The sequence below is a fragment of the Sinocyclocheilus anshuiensis genome, unplaced genomic scaffold (assembly GCF_001515605.1).
Source record: "Sinocyclocheilus anshuiensis isolate Anshui unplaced genomic scaffold, SAMN03320099.WGS_v1.1 scaffold733, whole genome shotgun sequence".
Taxonomy (NCBI): Eukaryota; Metazoa; Chordata; class Actinopteri; order Cypriniformes; family Cyprinidae; genus Sinocyclocheilus; species Sinocyclocheilus anshuiensis.
This window is the reverse complement of record NW_015539923.1, coordinates 967,725-986,478: the sequence shown is the minus strand read 5'-3', so window position 1 is coordinate 986,478 and position 18,754 is coordinate 967,725. Positions and strand designations below refer to the sequence as shown.

General features: G+C 36.4%; 1 protein-coding gene across 2 annotated transcripts in view; it reads left to right on the top strand.

Moving 5' to 3' along the window:
• Nucleotides 1–1,513: 1,513 nt before the first annotated feature.
• The window catches only part of LOC107686572 (beta-1,4-N-acetylgalactosaminyltransferase 3-like), a 22,075-nt gene continuing 4,834 nt past the window's right edge, over nucleotides 1,514–18,754 (top strand). Inside the window, exons 1-16 of one of the 2 annotated variants that reach the window (XM_016483637.1) lie at nucleotides 1,514–1,852; nucleotides 7,292–7,347; nucleotides 8,385–8,459; nucleotides 9,215–9,310; nucleotides 9,840–9,930; nucleotides 10,014–10,114; nucleotides 10,205–10,272; nucleotides 11,953–12,031; nucleotides 12,104–12,170; nucleotides 13,204–13,347; nucleotides 14,458–14,567; nucleotides 14,661–14,761; nucleotides 15,288–15,355; nucleotides 15,711–17,160; nucleotides 17,967–18,220; nucleotides 18,453–18,606. In XM_016483637.1, the coding sequence (XP_016339123.1) occupies nucleotides 1,546–1,852; nucleotides 7,292–7,347; nucleotides 8,385–8,459; nucleotides 9,215–9,310; nucleotides 9,840–9,930; nucleotides 10,014–10,114; nucleotides 10,205–10,272; nucleotides 11,953–12,031; nucleotides 12,104–12,170; nucleotides 13,204–13,347; nucleotides 14,458–14,567; nucleotides 14,661–14,761; nucleotides 15,288–15,355; nucleotides 15,711–17,160; nucleotides 17,967–18,220; nucleotides 18,453–18,606 (3,221 nt within the window). In that variant the 5' untranslated portion in view covers nucleotides 1,514–1,545. Of the gene's footprint in view, nucleotides 1,853–7,291; nucleotides 7,348–8,369; nucleotides 8,460–9,214; nucleotides 9,311–9,839; nucleotides 9,931–10,013; nucleotides 10,115–10,204; nucleotides 10,273–11,952; nucleotides 12,032–12,103; nucleotides 12,171–13,203; nucleotides 13,348–14,457; nucleotides 14,568–14,660; nucleotides 14,762–15,287; nucleotides 15,356–15,710; nucleotides 17,161–17,966; nucleotides 18,221–18,452; nucleotides 18,607–18,754 lie in introns of both variants that reach the window. The other variant, XM_016483636.1, reaches the window with a different exon arrangement.

The window sequence follows — 18,754 nt, the reverse complement described above, 5'->3', positions numbered from 1 at the left end:
ATGAAGTTTTTTGAAAATCTAAAAATGCAGAAAGTTTCCTGTGAGGGGTAGGTTTAGGGGTAGGGTTGGTGTAGGGCAATAGAATATACGGTCTGTACAGTAGAAAAACCATTACGCCTATGGAGAGTCCCCACAAGGATAGCTGACCAGACTGTGTGTGTGTGTGTGTGTGTGCGTGTGTGTGTGTGTGTGTGGAGAGGACATCTGACCTCAGGTTGCTCCAAGGGGATTTTCACTATAATGAGTCCGTCTCTATTGATAAAAGCATCTGCTAAATGACAGCTTTTTACTTTATTACTCAACGTCATGATAGTAAACATTGTATGTTAAAACAAATACAGATAACATGCAAAATGAAAAAATGTTTGACTCACATATGTAAACTAGGGGTATAAAAAAACTCCCTTTTACTACATAAAAATAGCACAGTAAATATGAGAAGGGTTAGATTACAATTACAAATATCTTAACTGAGGAGTATCGGGTTTTAAATATACTTTATATGAAAAATATAGCATGCATTTTAAGGTTAAATAAAATGTACTATTAACCTAAATCAAACTCCTATATTTTATATTAATGAAAATGTACAGCTTCTCTAACCAAGGGTAATTTGATGTCACTGGCTTTGAAAGCGTGAGTTTTTCCCATGTCTGCCTGCAGTGTGTCACTTGGTAACACAATGGTCAAGTCCCCAGGCAGATATGATTGTTTGTCAGTGATATATCTGCCAAGCACATCTCTGTTTTTTCTTTCATGTCTCATATTCAAATGTGTAGCTCATCCCACATCTACTGGAAATGCCACTGACACTGAAGACAATAAACCTGCATGCAAAACAACCTGCAGCAACAGTAGCAGGTCATACAGGTTTATCCAGATCAGCAGTGCTGCTCAACACATCCAAACATATTACTTTGTCCTGTAAAGACTTTTAGGAGGCAATCCCAGTTTCTTGTGAATTAGCATTTAAAAAAAGAAAAGCAAATATTAAATATTGATAATAAATAGATAAGATGTATCTAAAATATGATATGTTGATTTATTTATTAAATAAATACAAGTCCTTTCCTGATTTAGATTTTTATATTGTGCTTACTGTATATATATATATATATACTGTATATATATATATATACTGTATATATATATATATATAAGAAAATTAAAAAAAAAACAATTATAATAAGTAAATGACAAAATAATAAAATATTACATCTCGACAAAGTACATCGTATTCTTTAACTAAATAAAGAAAAGAGCAGCAAAAGTTTACTGTCTTAACTAAGAGCTTTGAATTTGATAATAAATAGCCTAAATGACACAAAATAAAAAATAGCCTATTTCGACAAAATACATAGCATTCTTTAGCTAAACAAATGAAAACGGCAGCAAACCGTCTTAAGAGCTTTGGAGCGGACTGAAGATGAAATAGCTTGGATATATATCTCGATATCCAGTAGCAGGCCTATTTACCTCTGTTGTACCTGTTCAGGAGCAGCGACGTCACGCAGGGGGCGTGGCCTGCTCAACCTGTGCGCGCTGATGTTTGAGGGACTCCAGCAGACGCTGATTCTGAATCACAGCGAAGGAAATGTGAACCAGTGTCACGCGAGATCGAGTTTTTCCACCGGCTTTGAACCCGGGAAAGCGTGTGTCGATGATTCTTACAGCGGTTTGCAACTTCTGCGATCCACACGGAGCCTGAAGCTCTTAAAGATGATGCCCAACTTCTTCCCGGTGCGGAAATTCAAGCGCAACGGCAGATATATTGTGTTTGGGGCGGTGCTGATGGTCGCGTTACTGGCGGCTTATCTGGAGTTCATGGCCATGAACGAGTGGAGCAGCCCTGGTGAGTGACTTCTGATGCACTGTCACTTCATTACTGCTTGCTGATACATTCGTTATGCTAATGTTAACAAGTCAAATTATGGTGATGCTTTACAATAAGGGTCAGTTAGTAGACTATGTATCAACAAAACAACATTTTGACAGCATTTATTGAACTAGTTCAGGGATTCCCAAACTTTCTGTCAGCCGAAACTATTTGTCCTAAAATCTTGACCTAAAGTTTTTGCATGTTTACGTTTTTCTGATGTCGGTTAATGGTCACATGACACGCAGGTAAACAAATAAAATATTGAATCTTTTTTAAATGTTTTAACAAATTTTGGACAACTTGTTCTAGGTTGTTAATGTTACAACAATAATTTTTCAACTTCCTACAGTTGAAATGAACAGATTTTAATTTATACAATTTGAACAATGTATTCATATCAATTAATTAAATTATATTAAATGCTGTAAAAGTATTGTTCGTGATTCCCAATGCATTAAATATAATGTTCTTTTTAGCAGCATCATATGACCCCTTTAATGAATTTAACCTCATTGAAGATTATCAATATTACATTATTCATTCCATTCCATTGTCTTATTCTATTTCATTCTAGCAGTTTCATACATTCCACAAACTTCACTAAATTAATTATTATGTTTACTGGTAATTAAACCAATTTCTAGGATTCCAGTTTTACGCGCTACCTGTTTCTTATAATATTCCATTCTACTACCAAAATACATTCTATTTTTTGTAGATATATCCATTCTGTTTTCTAATTAGAATTTTCATTTGACTTTCTTGTAATTACATTCTACATAAATTCCATTTCTAACTGCATTTCAGATTTTACTCACTACATTCCACATCTATAATGTTTATTTGCAGTCCATACTAATTACATTCCAGTTTATTGGATATTCTGTTGTATCAAGAGTTTGAATGGGCAATGAGTGTTCTTCTATGAAAGGCAGGGAGGGAGGAGCTGGAGTTGAAGTTTGGAGTTTACTGTAAGTTTGCTCTTAAAGGAATAGTTCACTCAAAAATGACAAACTTCCTGAAAATGTACTCACCCTCAGGCCATCCCAGATGTAGATGAGTTTGTTTCTTCATCGGAACAGATTTGAAAACATTTAGCATTACATCACTTGCTCACCAATGGATCCTCTTCAGTGAATGGGTGCCGTCAGAATGAGAGTCCAAACAGCTGATAAAAACATCACAATAATCCACACCACTCCAGTACATCAGTTAACGTCTTGTGAAGTGAAAAGCTGCATGTTTATAATAATCTGGGTGAACTATTCGTTTAAGAAGACTTTGTCATGGTGAATTGCTTTCATTGTTATTACACACACAATGCAATATGATGTACAATACATCATGCAAACAGTACAGGACAATGCAATTTAATGCAGTGACAGAACACATTGTGTTGCTGTGAACACGGATATGGCCAGTGTGCATGCAGACACAAGAACATCAGGCTGGTTGTTTCTGTCCTGCCAGTCTAGTTTCTTTACCCCAGCTAAAAATCAGGTTGTTTCCTTCCCATTCCCAGAGTGACTCACGATGTCTCCTCTACTTTTCTTTTATCTGCTGGCTCAGGGACCTTAGAAATGATAGCAGTTTTAATCATGTTTTCTCATTGGCCCTGAATTGTAAAGGTTGCACAAAGAGAAGCTTATGTGATGGAGGAAACCTGAGAGATGTCAGGTGAGCTCGGACCTGCAGAAGGGGTTTGTCATCTTGTTTGAGGTCAGTATCAGGTCAGAGGAGCAGCACCAATGTCACAGCACCTGGACATCAGCCTGCTAAAATTACATTTGAATAGTAAACTCACACTGCCCATATGAGCGAAATCAGATTAAGAACAAAAGCTGTCCGGTTGAGCTTTGAGGAGGAAGCTTGAGTGTCATGAAGTTCCTTGTTCCTCCTGTATTTTTGAAAGAAATCCAGAGGGGAATGTTTGACCTGCACATGGCATTGACACGCTCTTGTGAGTCGTTGGCCATGAATTCACATGCATGCCATTCCACTTGTGAACCTGCATATATTTTGCATTCTGATTTACACAGTACTTTTTTTTTTTATCCTGGGTTAATGTTATTTGAATATTTATTAATAACAGGTTAATAACATCAACTGGACATGCACAATGCACAATATGAATGAACATTGTTTGAGATGTCTTTGTTATGGGCTATGGTTAGGGGTAAGGGTAGGGGTAGGGTTAGTTTAGGGTTAGGTCAAATAATGTCATATTTGCATGAAAAATGACATAACTGAGCGAATGACACTTAATGACAGTTGTCATAGACATGCATAAAACCTCCTTCATATTCATGACGTGTCATGTCACGATTATGAAGGTGTCATATCAGTCTTATGCACACCCCTTCAAGTAAAGTGTTACCAAAAAGTCTAATTCGTGAGATATAATAGTTGTGAAAAAATTGCAGATTGTGAGTTTAAAAAAAAAAAAATATTCAGTGGTGGAAACAGGCTTTCGTACAATGCAATTATGAGATCACTGCAAAATATATCTAGTCAGCAATGTTTTTTTTTTAATTCAGTGACCACAAATAATAACCCTAGATGAGATATACACAAACATTCTGAAAAATTTCAAACAGTATTTACTCAAAATGCACAAAAAAAATTTATTTTTATTGATTATGCCAAAGCTGTTGGTAGAGTTTCCGTGTTGAAGCTAACATTTGTGGTCAGTCACACAGAAGTGGTTATCAGCTGAAATGACCAAATACGTATAGTGGCCAAACATTCACCTAAAAATGAAAATTCTGTCAATATTTACTCACCATCATGTTGCTCCAAACCTGTATGCATTTCTTTCTTTTGTGGAATGCAAAAGAAGATATTTTTAAGAATGTTGATGACCATGTGGATTTGGGTCCCATTTACTCACAATGGAAGTTGATGGGACTTTGGTTCCCAACATTCTTCAAAATATCTTCTTTTGTGTTCCACAGAATAAAGAAATACATACAGGTTTGAAACAACATGTTGGTGATTAAATAGAGATGGAATTAATTTTAATGCGTTTTATGTCTAAATTAGTACAATATCTTCAGGAGAAGATGCACCGTCAAATGTTTTTACAAATTCAGTTGTTTTGAGTGTTGAAAGCAAGCTACTGCATTCAGCTTTCATTTTCAAGGGCTGTGGTTAGTCATCCATGTGGCCTAACCTAAATTTTGTCTGTGTGTGTTGGTTTAATCCCACTGGGGTGTTAGTGTGAAGTGACAAACCCTTGTGACTGACCCTTGACCCTTGTTTTTTTTGCACCAGCCCTGGATTTTTAGATTATGCTGAAATTTCCTTGTTATTTTTTGTGGAGGATCATCTAAGAGCAGGTGCATGAAGCAGAAATGGAACGAGACTACAGTAATGCATGCCTCTCTCGCACTCTCTCCCCTACTGCACTGGGCATGGGGGCTTCTACTTTCTTTTAAACACACTCGTCATTCCTCCAGGGGATACCAGCGACCTCTCGGGAGGACAGTAAAAGAAAGGATTTGGAAAATGGAGAAAGGCAAAGAAGGAAGTGTTGGTTGCTCACTAAAAACTCACTTTGAGCATGCACATGACATGCTGAAAACCTCAGGGACTCTTCTTTAAATGCATTTGTTCTCACTCAAACACTAAGGAAAGTTCACACACCGCCCAGTGTGCAAATACACCTGAAGACACAGACCATAACAGCTGGCCACCCCGGCCCTCCCTGCAGTATGTGTTTAGTGGTGCTGGGGGTCAGGTGACCCTTTCTTCTGTAAGGTGCGGCATCATTTCCTGTACTTCTTGTTGCTATAGCACCATTGTGCAAGGTTAAGCACACTTGGACTTCTCTGTACTCACACACACACACACAAGGGAGTGTATGTGTTTTCTTCACCTTCTGATGAGCGTCTATACATTTGCTGTAAATGTTTGCAGAGACCTAATGTGCAAATTAACTATAACGTTTTTTATGTGTGTTTTGTGTGCATGCATTTTCTATTTGACAAGCTCGCAACATACACTTTGCCCCTCTTGAGCAGGATGTTTGTCAAAAGAAACTCTTATTCTTCATAACTGGAAACCTTAGTGAAACTTGAACAACTGGTTTTTGCTCTTTTGCTGGTTTTTGAAAATGTGCATTCAAGACACATACACGGGTGTACAAATGATGAAACGTGAGTCTCTTTTTATTGTATTCGCAATCTGTGCTGTGTGTTCTTACAAAACGTCCCCTTGGGATGTCCTCAAGGTATAATGGATCATAAATAATGTTTTTTATTCTTAAAACTGTTCGTTTATAGTCATTAGAATTAGCTTTTATGTTAGTGATGCACCAAAAGTTTTTCATTGAGTTTTCATTTTACAGAAAACCTAAGTTGTATTTCTTATGTTCACTCATGTTTATTTCATGCTTTAACTAGTACTAAATAGGAAGATATGATTGGTTCACACATACTGCTTGACCTGAGAAGGCCACAGCGATCTGTCATGCCACATTATAGAGCATCAAAACAACATTTATTGTCAGTAGTTAGTTTGTGATAAAATTGACATAAGTTTGAAACCTGAAACTTTTTTTTCATGTTAAAAGTAACAGCATAAAGCTTATTGCGATTTGAGAAGCACTAATTAAACGTCACTTTTTCAGTCAAAGATTTCAGTCCTCCAAAACTATTTGAATTTTTGGTTGTTAAAATTTAGGAACATCATAAACAATAGGTGTTTATAATACTTGTATGGTACACTCAGTACATGTGTTTAGCCATACGTAGTAAACAAAACTGTCCTTAGAAGCTTTGTAAATCTGCCAAAACTGCTGCAGTGATAAAACACATTGATCAATAAGAATGATTTCCATTTAGAACTAGGGTTAGTGTTAGTCTGTAGTAATCATAATTGAATTTATTAAAAACAATGTAAGTGTGCTATGTCCTAGGCATGTAATGTACATGAACAGATTGCTTGTATGAAATATCAGCACCAGGAAATAGTTACGTTCTGTTTTGTATGGAGTTAAATAATGATCAAGGAAGCATGTTTGTGACACAGAAAAAAAAAAATGACAATGACCTGTTTTGCATTTCAGGAACTCTGTAAATAGTATTGCATTTTATAGATGGATCAAAATGGATGCTGGACATAAGCTCTGTGTGATTACCTGTAATATGGAATACATATTTTTGATTTAATCTAATTAAGGATAACATTGAAAGTGTGTTTGGTGTGATTGACAGTGTGTAAGTTAATGCTTTCCCTCCTGTTAAAGATGAATGTCAACATGGAGTCAGTTTCAAACTATCTGGAGAAATACTAACCCATCAATGGCAATCTAATGTCACTGTCCTGGATCAAACACACACACACATGGTCGGTCAGGTGTAATTAATTAATTGGCAGCTTGACTAAATATTTACTCTTTTTCTCTTTCAGGTGTAACCGTCCGCAGTGAAAGCATCGCCTGGGCAAACGCTGCTGCTCGATGTGCGGTAAAAACTCAGACTTTGACTCATTGTGTTTCATGTTTTAATTATGGAGACCAGTTATAATTGTAAAAAAATTAATTATTTTCCTTTTTTTTTTAATTCTGTTTTGTATAAAACCATGACTCTTAGCAGCCAGAGGTAAATATATTGTGTCAAGAAAAAGATTTGTCGTGCTGATATTTTGTCTGGTTCATTTCAAAATGAAGGGTCAAGTTAAAAGAATAATGAATCCAGAAATGAAAATTTGCTGAAAATGTACTCATCCTCAGGCCATCCAAGATGTAAATGAGTTTGTTTCTTTATCAGAACAGATTTGGAGAAATTTAGCATTACATCACTTGCTCACCAGTGGATGCTCTGCAGTGAATGGGTGCCGTCAGAGTCCAAACAGCTGATAAAAACATCACAATAATCCACACCACTCCAGTCCATCAGTTAACAATCATGTGAAGTGAAAAGTTGCATGTTTGTAAAAAGCAAATCCATTAAGACATTTTTAACTTTAAACCATCAGGCTAAAATATAAGTCCTCTATGAACTCCAGTTCTCCAGTGAAAAAGTCATCTCGTATGAATCAGGAGAGAAATATGCACAGATCAAGCACTGTGTTAATGTGAGAAGCTATAGAAGCAAATGATGTAATACAACATTTTTCTAAATCTGCTCCAATGAAGAAACAAACTCATCTACATCTTGGATAATCTAAAGGTGAGTAAGCTTTCAGAACATTTAAATACTTGAGTGAACTGTTCCTTTATGTACATAGCATTGTGGGATACGATATTCCATGCAGCATCTGGTTGTATACTGCAAATTCTGTCAAATGTAGTAGGTCGTTCCAGTATTCCATGCATGCATAAAATTGACATACAGTAGAAAATAAAATGTCAACACATCTATGATGCTCAAAAATGTTGTCTAGGTAGTTGCTGAGTAGATGTTGCAACACAAGCGAAATCAGAAATGCTGCTGGAAAGCAGATGCATGAACAACCATTCTGTGTGTGTTTTATGGGTGTGTCATAGGCTCACATGTCTGAGGCTCACATCTCTGACGATAAACATGATAAAGACATCTGGACACCAAAAAACACTCAACATACATGGAGGGTGGAGGTAATAATACGGCCACAATGATAGAAACATACATGGATGGTATTATCATAGTGTCCAAAAATATGGTATTAGCATGGTACATGTTTAATAAACATAGTATTTCCTTGGTATGTGCTCAAAAAACCAGCACCATGGTATTTTTGGTAGTTTGTAATAGTTTGTAATATTTCTGTCACTCAGAGCGCTGTATGCACGATCTGTTGATGTGCATATGCTGTAAAGATGATGGTATTAATCCACATGAGTATGACGCCCAAGGCTCTTTCTGTGTATCTTCAGCAAGAGTTTTGCCGTCTTGTTAAATTTAGCAAGACTCTGCGTGTCTCTGGTGTCACTGTATGAGCTGTACGTTTTTGTTCATTCTATATGTTTGTTGGTGATTTAAAGGAATATTTGGGCTACCAAATTATTTATGCACTGGATAACATGAAGTTAGTGATTACAACAAACAAACAGTAATGTGCTTACAATGGAAGTCTATGGGGAAAGATACTCCAGTTATATGTAAATGAACGTAAATAGTACATTTAGACAGTAGCACATACAGACAATCACACTGTTTTACAATATTTTTATGTTTATTCCAGTGTTGTGTCTTACCCCATAGACTTCCATAGTAAGTGCATCAATGTTAACATGGTTTTTCCTTGTTTTTGCAGTCTGATGGATAAAATATCTTTTAATAATATAGACTATTAGAAAGTGAAAAAATTGTGTGTGTGTGTGTGTGTGTGTGTGTTGTATGTTTGCCGCAGTATAAAGGAATGGCGAATCTTCACATCTTTGAGGACTGGTGTGGCACGTCTATATCTCAACTACAGAAGAATCTACATTATCCACTATATCCTCATGTAGGTGTTATATCTGTATAGATGTCATATCTGTACCCAACTGTTTTAAATATTGAGACAGACGGTAGGTTAGCGGGCTGACACTCACCCTCCCTCTCGCTGTCCGTCGCTAGGTAGGCCAGCCTTGGGCTGGGCGGTCCCCGACGGGGTCGCCGTGGCCTGTTCCGGGCGGTACGGCCTGGCATCCTGGTTCCGAGGAGGAGCTTCTGGAACCTCGGCCAGTCCCGTCCCAGGAGCAGAGGTACGGGGAGTTCCGGCACAATGCCCACCTCGATGGCCCAGGTCCCGGGGGTGCGCCACTCATCGCGCACAGGTGTTGTGCGTCGTTGATCAGTGTGGCAGCGGCGTTTCCAGGGCGACGCTAATCTGGACTCGGGATACTCGCCACAATATATATATATACAGTATATAATTTCAGCTTTATTTCAGTGAACAAAAATTGTTCACTGAAATAACACTGTTAACAACATACTTTACTTTTAATATTACATTTGTTTGCATTGTATTTGATATGTTTTTATCTCTGTAGACTCGTACAACTGTGAAGAAACTTGCCGTGTCGCCCGGCTGGACCAATTATGGATTCAGGATATTTGGATACATACATCCTTATACCGATGGTTTGTCTGTCTCTCTTTCACACACACACATATTCAGATTGTGTGCCATTGTCCCACTGTTATCCCTTCCCTTTGTTTGGCAGGTGACTTTCTTTTTGCAGTGGCGTCTGATGATAACAGTGAGTTCTGGCTCAGTGAAGATGAGAATCCCGACAATCTGAAGCTCCGCGCTTACGTCGGAAAGGTTGGAGAGACGAGTGTCAACTTTATAATTACTTTTATGCAGATGCGTGAAATGCACGCACTGAATTCTGTGTGATTCCTCCATTTTTAGACAGGCAGAGAATGGACTGCACCAGGGGAATATGGGAAATATGCCAGTCAGATATCAGATCTCATTCCGTAAGTGGATGCTGTGTTTGTGTTTCATAATGCTTCAGGGAAGTGCTCACACATCTGTCCATGTTATGACCACATGCCTCAATGATGAAAAACTATTTTTAGATTCAGTATGTGTAGATTCACAAGCTGCTGCTTGTGTCCTGATGATCATGGCACACAGTGGGAAGTCATTAAAAGTATTCTTCTGTTATAACATGATTTGTAATAGTGCAGGTGTGTGTAACAACCGTTGATCAAGATTACACTTCAGTAACATACTTCAAATCAAACATCAAAAATTAATTATGTATCTTTAGCTCGAATTACACAAAACAATGCTGATCCAGTAAACAAACACGTGATTTTAAATTGTGGTTTCAGAATCAGAAACATTGCTGTAGTAGGCAGTATGGATCAAAGCCATCAATATTTGTTTGGCTAACAAGTCAGGTTGTGATGATATTATTAGTCTGAGATAGTAACAAAACCACTTGATTTGAGACTCTGAATCTTTTAAAATAGTTTGAAATTATTACAGTATGATAGTAATATAATATATTATTAAAGTAATATAATTATATTATTGTATCATATCATACTGGATGTTTAAAATGGAAGCGTCGATGTATATAAGTTTTAGTAATTGTTATGTTGTTATGTGTGTGTGTCTTTTTAATACTCATAAAAACTTTTTAAGTTTAAATAACTAACTTGACTTAAAGGGATAGTTCACCCAAAAATGAAAATTCTGTCATAATTTAGCTTCTCACCCTTAAGTTGTTCCAAATATGTATTAGTTTCTTTCTTCTTTTGAGCACAAAATAAGATATTTTGAAGAATGTGTGTAACAGTTGACGGTAGCCATTGACTTCCATATTGTAACAAAGTTCGTAGTTCGGGAAGAAGGAGGCGGGAACCGGCGAACATTTAAACCAAACTTTAATCAAATAAACAAACCCCAAATGAAAGTAAAGCGGCAGCCCCTCACGGACGACTGCCGCACACAAAACACAAAATAAACTCCAGGCCTGGTCCTCTCTCGTCCGACACTGTCGTCACTCCTCCCTTTTATCCTTCCGGAGCTCCTCCGTGAGACTCGAGACCGGTGAGTGGTGCAGGTGTCGCTCATTATCAATTACTCCACCGGCCTCGCTCCGTTCCCACGGCTCTCGGCCCCGCCCCCACTCGTCACGCATATCTTTTTCTTTCTTTTTTCTTTTTTGGGTGAACTATCCCTTTAACATGAAAAATTTCATGACAACATTTTTTTAAATGTAATAATTTATTTATTAAATTTAACATTATTTTAGAATAATATAGTATATCATATATAAATATATATAAATGTATCAATATTTAATGTTTCATTAGAATTTTCCATTTTGTTTTCAACTAATTTCTTTTTCCTAATTGTCCAAATTTTTTTTTTGCTGCTGTGTCTTGTCTATGTGGTAAAGCATAATGAGAAAGCAACTTGTGAAGTCACTATAAAGAAATAAATGTTATTATTTCAAATACCTAAAAAAATGTATGTTTTAATTGTTCAATTTATTAAAAGTAAATAGGGTCAATTTCATGTTTACAGTATCTTTTAATGTAAAACTGTTGAGTTGCATTAGAAGCTTTACATATAAAAGTTTCAAAGATCTATTTGTGTTCATGCAAAATTAGTAAAATTTCACTTTTTGTATTGTTTTGCAGTCTGCAAAAGAACAATAAATATTTCTTTGAGCTCATCCACAAACAAAACGATCAAGGAACGGATCATGTGGAGGTTGCGGTGAGTGTGTTTACTGAGGGTGTCTGTGTGTGATTGGTGTAAACTGTTATGACACTCTGTCTTTACTTACAGTGGCAACTCAAACAGATCGGGAGTGGATTTTCAATCATCGATTCCAAGTTCATCTCCCTCTACACCAGTGAGTGTGTGTGTGTGTGTGTGTGTGTGTGTGTGTGTGTGTTATTTTGGGATGTGGTTGCAGAAATGTCAGGGTAGTGTTAGGACGCCTGGAATAGCAGCTCCTGTCCACACACACGCCCTAAAACAGAGCTAATGATGGGGTAGTCGCCACTGCCCAAAGTGTGTGTGTTATCATCTCATTGCTTCAGCTGAAGTGTGTCAATACAGGCTTTTGCATTCATTTCTGTGTAAATGTATGCTTATGTAGTTCTAGTGAGAAACTGTGTTTTTGTCTTCAGACTGCAAGTTTGTCGATGTGTTTGCATTAGTTATTGCTAACTAAAACTAAAATTATTAAGAATCATTTTCGTTAATTTAAAAACAGCTGAAGTTAAATAAAATACAAATATTATATGAAAAACTTGATATTTCCTTGGCAGTTAACTCAAATAAAATAAGTTTGTTAAAGTATTAAAATGACTTAAACTGAGATAAATATAAATTAAAGCTAAATAGAAATATATTTAAAAATAACAATATAAATAATAAAATGAAATACAAAATTAAACTAAAACTGAAAATATAAAAAATAAAACCTATTAATAAATATTTAGAAGAATATAAAAAAATAGTATTAATAGTATCATGTTTTTAAAAAATGGTATGTTTGATACCATTATAAGTAGTATATATATTTTTTAAACCGTATGCAGTGTGTATTGTTTCAAACAGTATTATCACTGTTTGCAACATTTCATGATGCCATGTGACAGTGTAGCATACTGCTGTTTGAAAAGGTTTACATAAAACATTTCACATACTTTTTAAGTGTTTACTCATCTCAGAAATGTTGCAATTTTAATAAAGTCTAAATGCAATTTTTGCAACTTTTAACAGTTTGAACAGTCTCCAATACTAATTAGTTATGATAGTGTGCTTTTAAACTGATGACCTAATTTTTGTATGTCACAATTTACACAGTAAAACCAGCTCTGCTGTACCAGGCCTTATTTTGTGTGTGTGTGTGTGTATGTGTGTGTGTGTGCACGCAGATGAATCCTCGCTGAAGACAGTAGATGTGAATCACATTCCTCAGACCTTTGCCAGTCATGTGACTCCGCCCCAGAGGTCGTCTGAGACTCCGCCCCATGGAGTAGACATGCTGAGAGCAGATCCACGTGACTCGTTTCATCAGGGTGAGAAATTCAGACACAAACTCACATTCACTCAACACCCTTTTCATAGTCATCATAAACATAATAAACCAACAATGCAGACATGCTGAGCTATTAAACATTGAACTTAACTCGTTAAAAGGAAACCCTCAGGGCATTCCAATCCCACATGCTGATATTTTTCAGTGGAAGTAAAAGTAAAGATTTGAAAGAATATTTACACAGCTCTTTCCATATAACAGTGTTTCCTGTTGACCATGTCTGTCAAAATGGTCCAAAATTGACAATGTGTGTATAATATAACTGTACACAGAATATACATATACAGGTTTGAAACATGAGAGTGAGTGAATATAGAATTTTTTAATTAAGCGGACCTGGCAGATGATGAGTGCTCTATTATAACAAATAATAAATCATTGTCATCTGCACTTTGTTATTATTTCCCTCACTTTATAATATTTTTGTTTCTTGTCTGTAGTTTATTGCTAGATTTGTGATGTATTGACTTTCAGACAAAATCTACAACAGATCTTCCAAGTTGCATGTGTACAAGCACTGCTAAAAACATTAGAATATACGTATATGCAGACAGGACATGAATTCAGTGCCACCTTGTGGCAGAAGAGACATTGTTATAGTGGTTCTTAGCCTTTTTGACTTAAAGACCCTTTGCCCAAAATTGTATCTCCCCCAACCCATATTATATATAATATTTTTTATTATTTCTGCTGTAATTATGACAAAGCTTACAATTAATTAAATTAAATTAACCACAATCCATTTTGTAATTTCACAAGATTTAAGAATTGTATGTTCTTCAATAAAAACAGTAGTTACTAATTTATATATATATATATATATATATATATATGGAATCTTAATTTTGGTTTGGAGTTAGATTATTTGAACAAATTAAATAATACTATTTATTTAAAAAATAATGCTAGTTATTTAAATATGATAATTGATTAATTTCAAGAAAAACTGCATTAGATGCTTCAGTTTATAGAATTAATACAATTACGTATTAATATATTTAATTGTTATTATTGTTAATAATAAATCTTAATAATAATAGTAATGAAGTGTTATAATGTTGTCCTTGTTTGTGTGTATTTGTATGTGTAGTTCCATTATTGGACAGGGCGCGTTTGCAGGGAGTTTTACCTGACTGTATTTATAACCCCAGCTACATCATAAAGGGATATCCTCTAATACGCTACCAGGGCCTGCAGTTTGTAAGTGTACACAGTTAGAAAACTAATAAAAAACTGAAGTGAATGTTGTTGTGCCTATGCGTTTGTGATCTTGATCCATCTAATCTGATGCAGGTGCACCTGACGTACGTGTATCCTAATGACTACACACGGCTCACACACATGGAGAGCGATAACAAATGTTTCTACCGTGGGAATCCATACTACCTGGAAAGGTAGACACACAAATACTGTACACCACCGTTCATATGCTTGGGGTTGGTGTGGCTTTTTAATGTTTTTGAAAAAAGTCTCTTATGCTCGCCAAGGCTGGATTTATTTGATTAAAATACAAGAACAACAGTAATATTGTGAAATATTACAATTAAGGGAGCTGTTTTCTTTTTGAATGTATTTTGAGATATAATTTATTCCTGTGATGCAAAAGCTGAATGTCCAACAGCCATTACTCCAGTCTTTAGTCACATGATCCTTCAGTAATATTTATAATATCCTGTTTTATTTGAACATCATTTGAAATAGAAATGTTTTGTAAAATTATAAATGTTTACTGTCACTTTTGATCAATTTAATGCATCCTTGCTGAATCAAAGTATTCATTTCTTTAAATAAAATCTTACTGACCCCAAATTTTTGAACGGTCGTGTACAGTCTGTAGATTAGCAACATCACACCCACTAATCTATCTCTCTTTGGGGCACCTTGTGTATTATGATCTCAAATCAAATCATTTCATTTTAGATACGGCTTCTCAAACTACATTCAACTGGATTTGCCTGAAAATGAGGAGATAGTCATCAAATACAAAGGTACAGCAAACAATGAGTGCTTTTAAAATGAAGGACAACATTTAAATAACATTCACAATGCATTTAACTTCCTTAATGCAACAGGAATATTTTGCAGGAAATAATGATCAGGGCTTAATTTTATGAAATTTTGAAAACAGTTATTATTAAAAATGTATAATGATGAATTGTGTGCAATAAGATTAGATTAGAATAATTCGATTACGATAAGTACATTTATTAAAACATGGTCAATTTTGTTGTCTTCAACTCCCAACAGCTTGATGGTTCAGAACTTAAATCAATCTGAAAGGAAGTGTTTATTCATTCATTCCCCATTTCAAAACACTTAATGCCTGTCTTTGTCTTCCTGTAGGAGATGACATGCTAGGAAGAGCCATGAACCTGGGCAGAGATGAAGATGAGGGCTTTCAGAAAGCTGGAAAGTATGAGGAGAAGCAGCAAATGAAAGCTATGGAGAAGAACAAGGTTCTCCCGGATTTTGATGATTATTCAATGCAGAGACGCCGTAAACTGTTTTCTGTTCAGAAACATGGCAGAATCAGAAAAAAGAGGGAAGACTGGGAACTAGACAACAGATTTCAACAGATGGACCAAGACAACCAACCTAAGGAAATCCAAAAACCGCCTGAAGAACCACAGAACCACCCAGAGGAACCACAGCAGCAACCAAGAAAGAAGAAGAAAAGGAGACGTCCTGAACAAATCCAACAGGACCAACACTACCTCCAAAACCCACCTTCTGAGGTGAAGAACTATGACCAGGGAAAAGAAAAAGACTCACAGAATAACGTCATGGAGAACATACCTGACCAGCAGAATCCAGGACCAGCTCAAAGAGAAGATCACTTGAGGTCAGTGGTGAAACATCAAGTGGACCAATCGCTTAATAAGGATGGAAAAATTGAGCTCCACCAACATAAAGCCAAATACCGCAACAGTAGTGATGGAAATCCAAATCTTGTTGCAGTTGGAGACAGAAATATTCCTGTGGAAAACATACGAGAAGAAGCCAATGAATTGAGGCAAAGATCAGTGACCAACCCTACCATGTTGGTTGAGGACCAGAGGGAACGTCATGACCTTGTGAATCGGATGGGTAAACAAAAAGTCTATCTAGGAGAACATGTGGACAAGGCACCCAAGAACTCATTAGATGAGGTGAAAGTAAAGAAGGCAAAGCTGAAGAACACTGCAGATGAACTGCCATCCTTGAATGGGAATGAAGTCAAAGCTGAACCGATGAAGAGGCTCAAACACCCAAAACATAAAGCAGATGAAGCCGTGCATGGTTTGCAGGACAACCCCGAAAAGGCTGTAGTAGATGACAACAATATTCCCATCAAGCACAAAGATGTGGCTCATCATCTCCAAATTACCCAACATCCACACCAAAACTCATTGTATAACGAGACCAATGAGCGTAAGGCGTTGGTCATCGCGGCTCCATCTAACAAAGAATATAACAACCGCTGGGGTCACGTGAATGACAGCAGAAAGGAAAAGGAGATTCAGGATAATGCGATACATATAGAAGAGGCTGAAGATGGAAGAGATGAAGAAGACTCTTGGGTGAATCAGGGTTTCTCGGAGGAAGAAGACTATGACCTCCTCAACAGGGCTGTGTTTGACGTGGAAGTCAAGTGGTCTCAGACGTTCCAGGCCAAACCCCTAGATCTGCATGCCTTGCGCTCCGACTGGATCGATCTGAAGTGTAATGTGTCTGGAAACCTGCTGCTTGAGGAATCAGAAGCGTTGTCTGTAGTGGAAGCTTTCATGAAGAAACTAAACAGGAAATTTCCAAGGTAGGCCAACTGTTATAATGAATCAAATCAGCAATTTATTCACTCTATGAGCTGCATTTGGAATGGAATACTACCATACTGAATAATACACAGTTTATACAGCATACTGCGTGTGATTTTATTGAAAATATATTAACCTGCATCAAAAGGGTAATTTTTTAAATAATACTATTATTTTATTTCATTTTATTCCATACTTTTATTCTATTTCATTTCAAATAAATGCTGTTCTTTCATAAAAGAATCCTGAAAAATAAACATTGCGATTTCCACAAAAATATTAAGCAGCTCAGCTGTTTTTAACATTGAGAATGGTAAGAAATATTTTTGAGCAGCAAACCGGCATATTAGAAGGATTTCTGAAGTAATGATGCTGAAAATTCACCTTTGCAGCTCAGGAATAAATTACATTTCAAAATATATTACAATAGAAAATGGGTATTTGAAATTGTCATATGTCATAATATTACTGTTTAACTGTATCAAATAAAAAAAAAAATTGCGACCCAAAATTTTGAACTGTAGTGTGTGCTATTTTATTTTATTATTTCCTAAATATACCATTTTAAATGGTATGCAGTATGTCTCTGATCATTTTGCATGCTGATCAAAAGTATTAGTTCAGATAGTATTTTCAGATTCGCCATCATAATGGAAATTAGTCATGCAGTATGCTCTAGTTCTATAATATTGCATAAATACAGAAAATCAGTGCACAGTAAAAATGGTATGTACTGTATAGTATGGTATTATGCCATTCTGAACATTTTAATTCATCTCTGACATTAACTGGTATGTGTGTGTAGGCAGTTCTCTCTAGAGCGTATTGTGAACATTGAGAAGAAGCCTGATTATAATCGTGGCAGTAGATATCTACTGGAACTGGACTTGCAGGAGGCTTCAGGACGCCACCTGCGCCTGGTTCAGTACATCTATGTGAAAAGAACTGAAGATCGGGGTTTTCATAAAAAGCAAAAGGCTCAGGACGCAGAACTTAAACTTTGCAATCCATATAGCTTCTACTGGAACCCGACTGCTACTGTCCACTTCATTGTCCCAGGTAGCACTCTCATATAGAGTTTTATTCAAGATGCTTTCTTACAAACCCTGGTGAAGAAAATTACTTGTGCACGTTTCTGAGTAGACTGCATGAAACCTCTTCATAAGGCACTGTGTGTGTGTGTGTGTGTGTGTGTGTGTGTGTGTGTGTGCTCTATGTACGGGTGTATGTGAGAGAGGGCCAATGTGTGTGTGTGTGTGTGTGTGTGTGTGTGTGTGTTTGTATGAACCAGTGAAGAACCAGGCCCATTGGGTGCAGCAGTTTATTTCAGACATGGAGGAGATGTACCGCACCACTGGAGATCAGAACTTCAATGTCATCATTACTGACTATGAAAGCACTGATATGAACATAGAACAAGCACTACAGAACTCTTATTTACCCAGGTACATTTACAGGTTTATAAATACACACTTAGTAGAGTGATCCTTCATGAGTTAGATTTCATGATCATATGGCACATTGTCATCTCATGCTTCTTTAGCTATCATATTTCTTTCATAAAGGGGTCATATGATGCAATTTCAAGTTTTC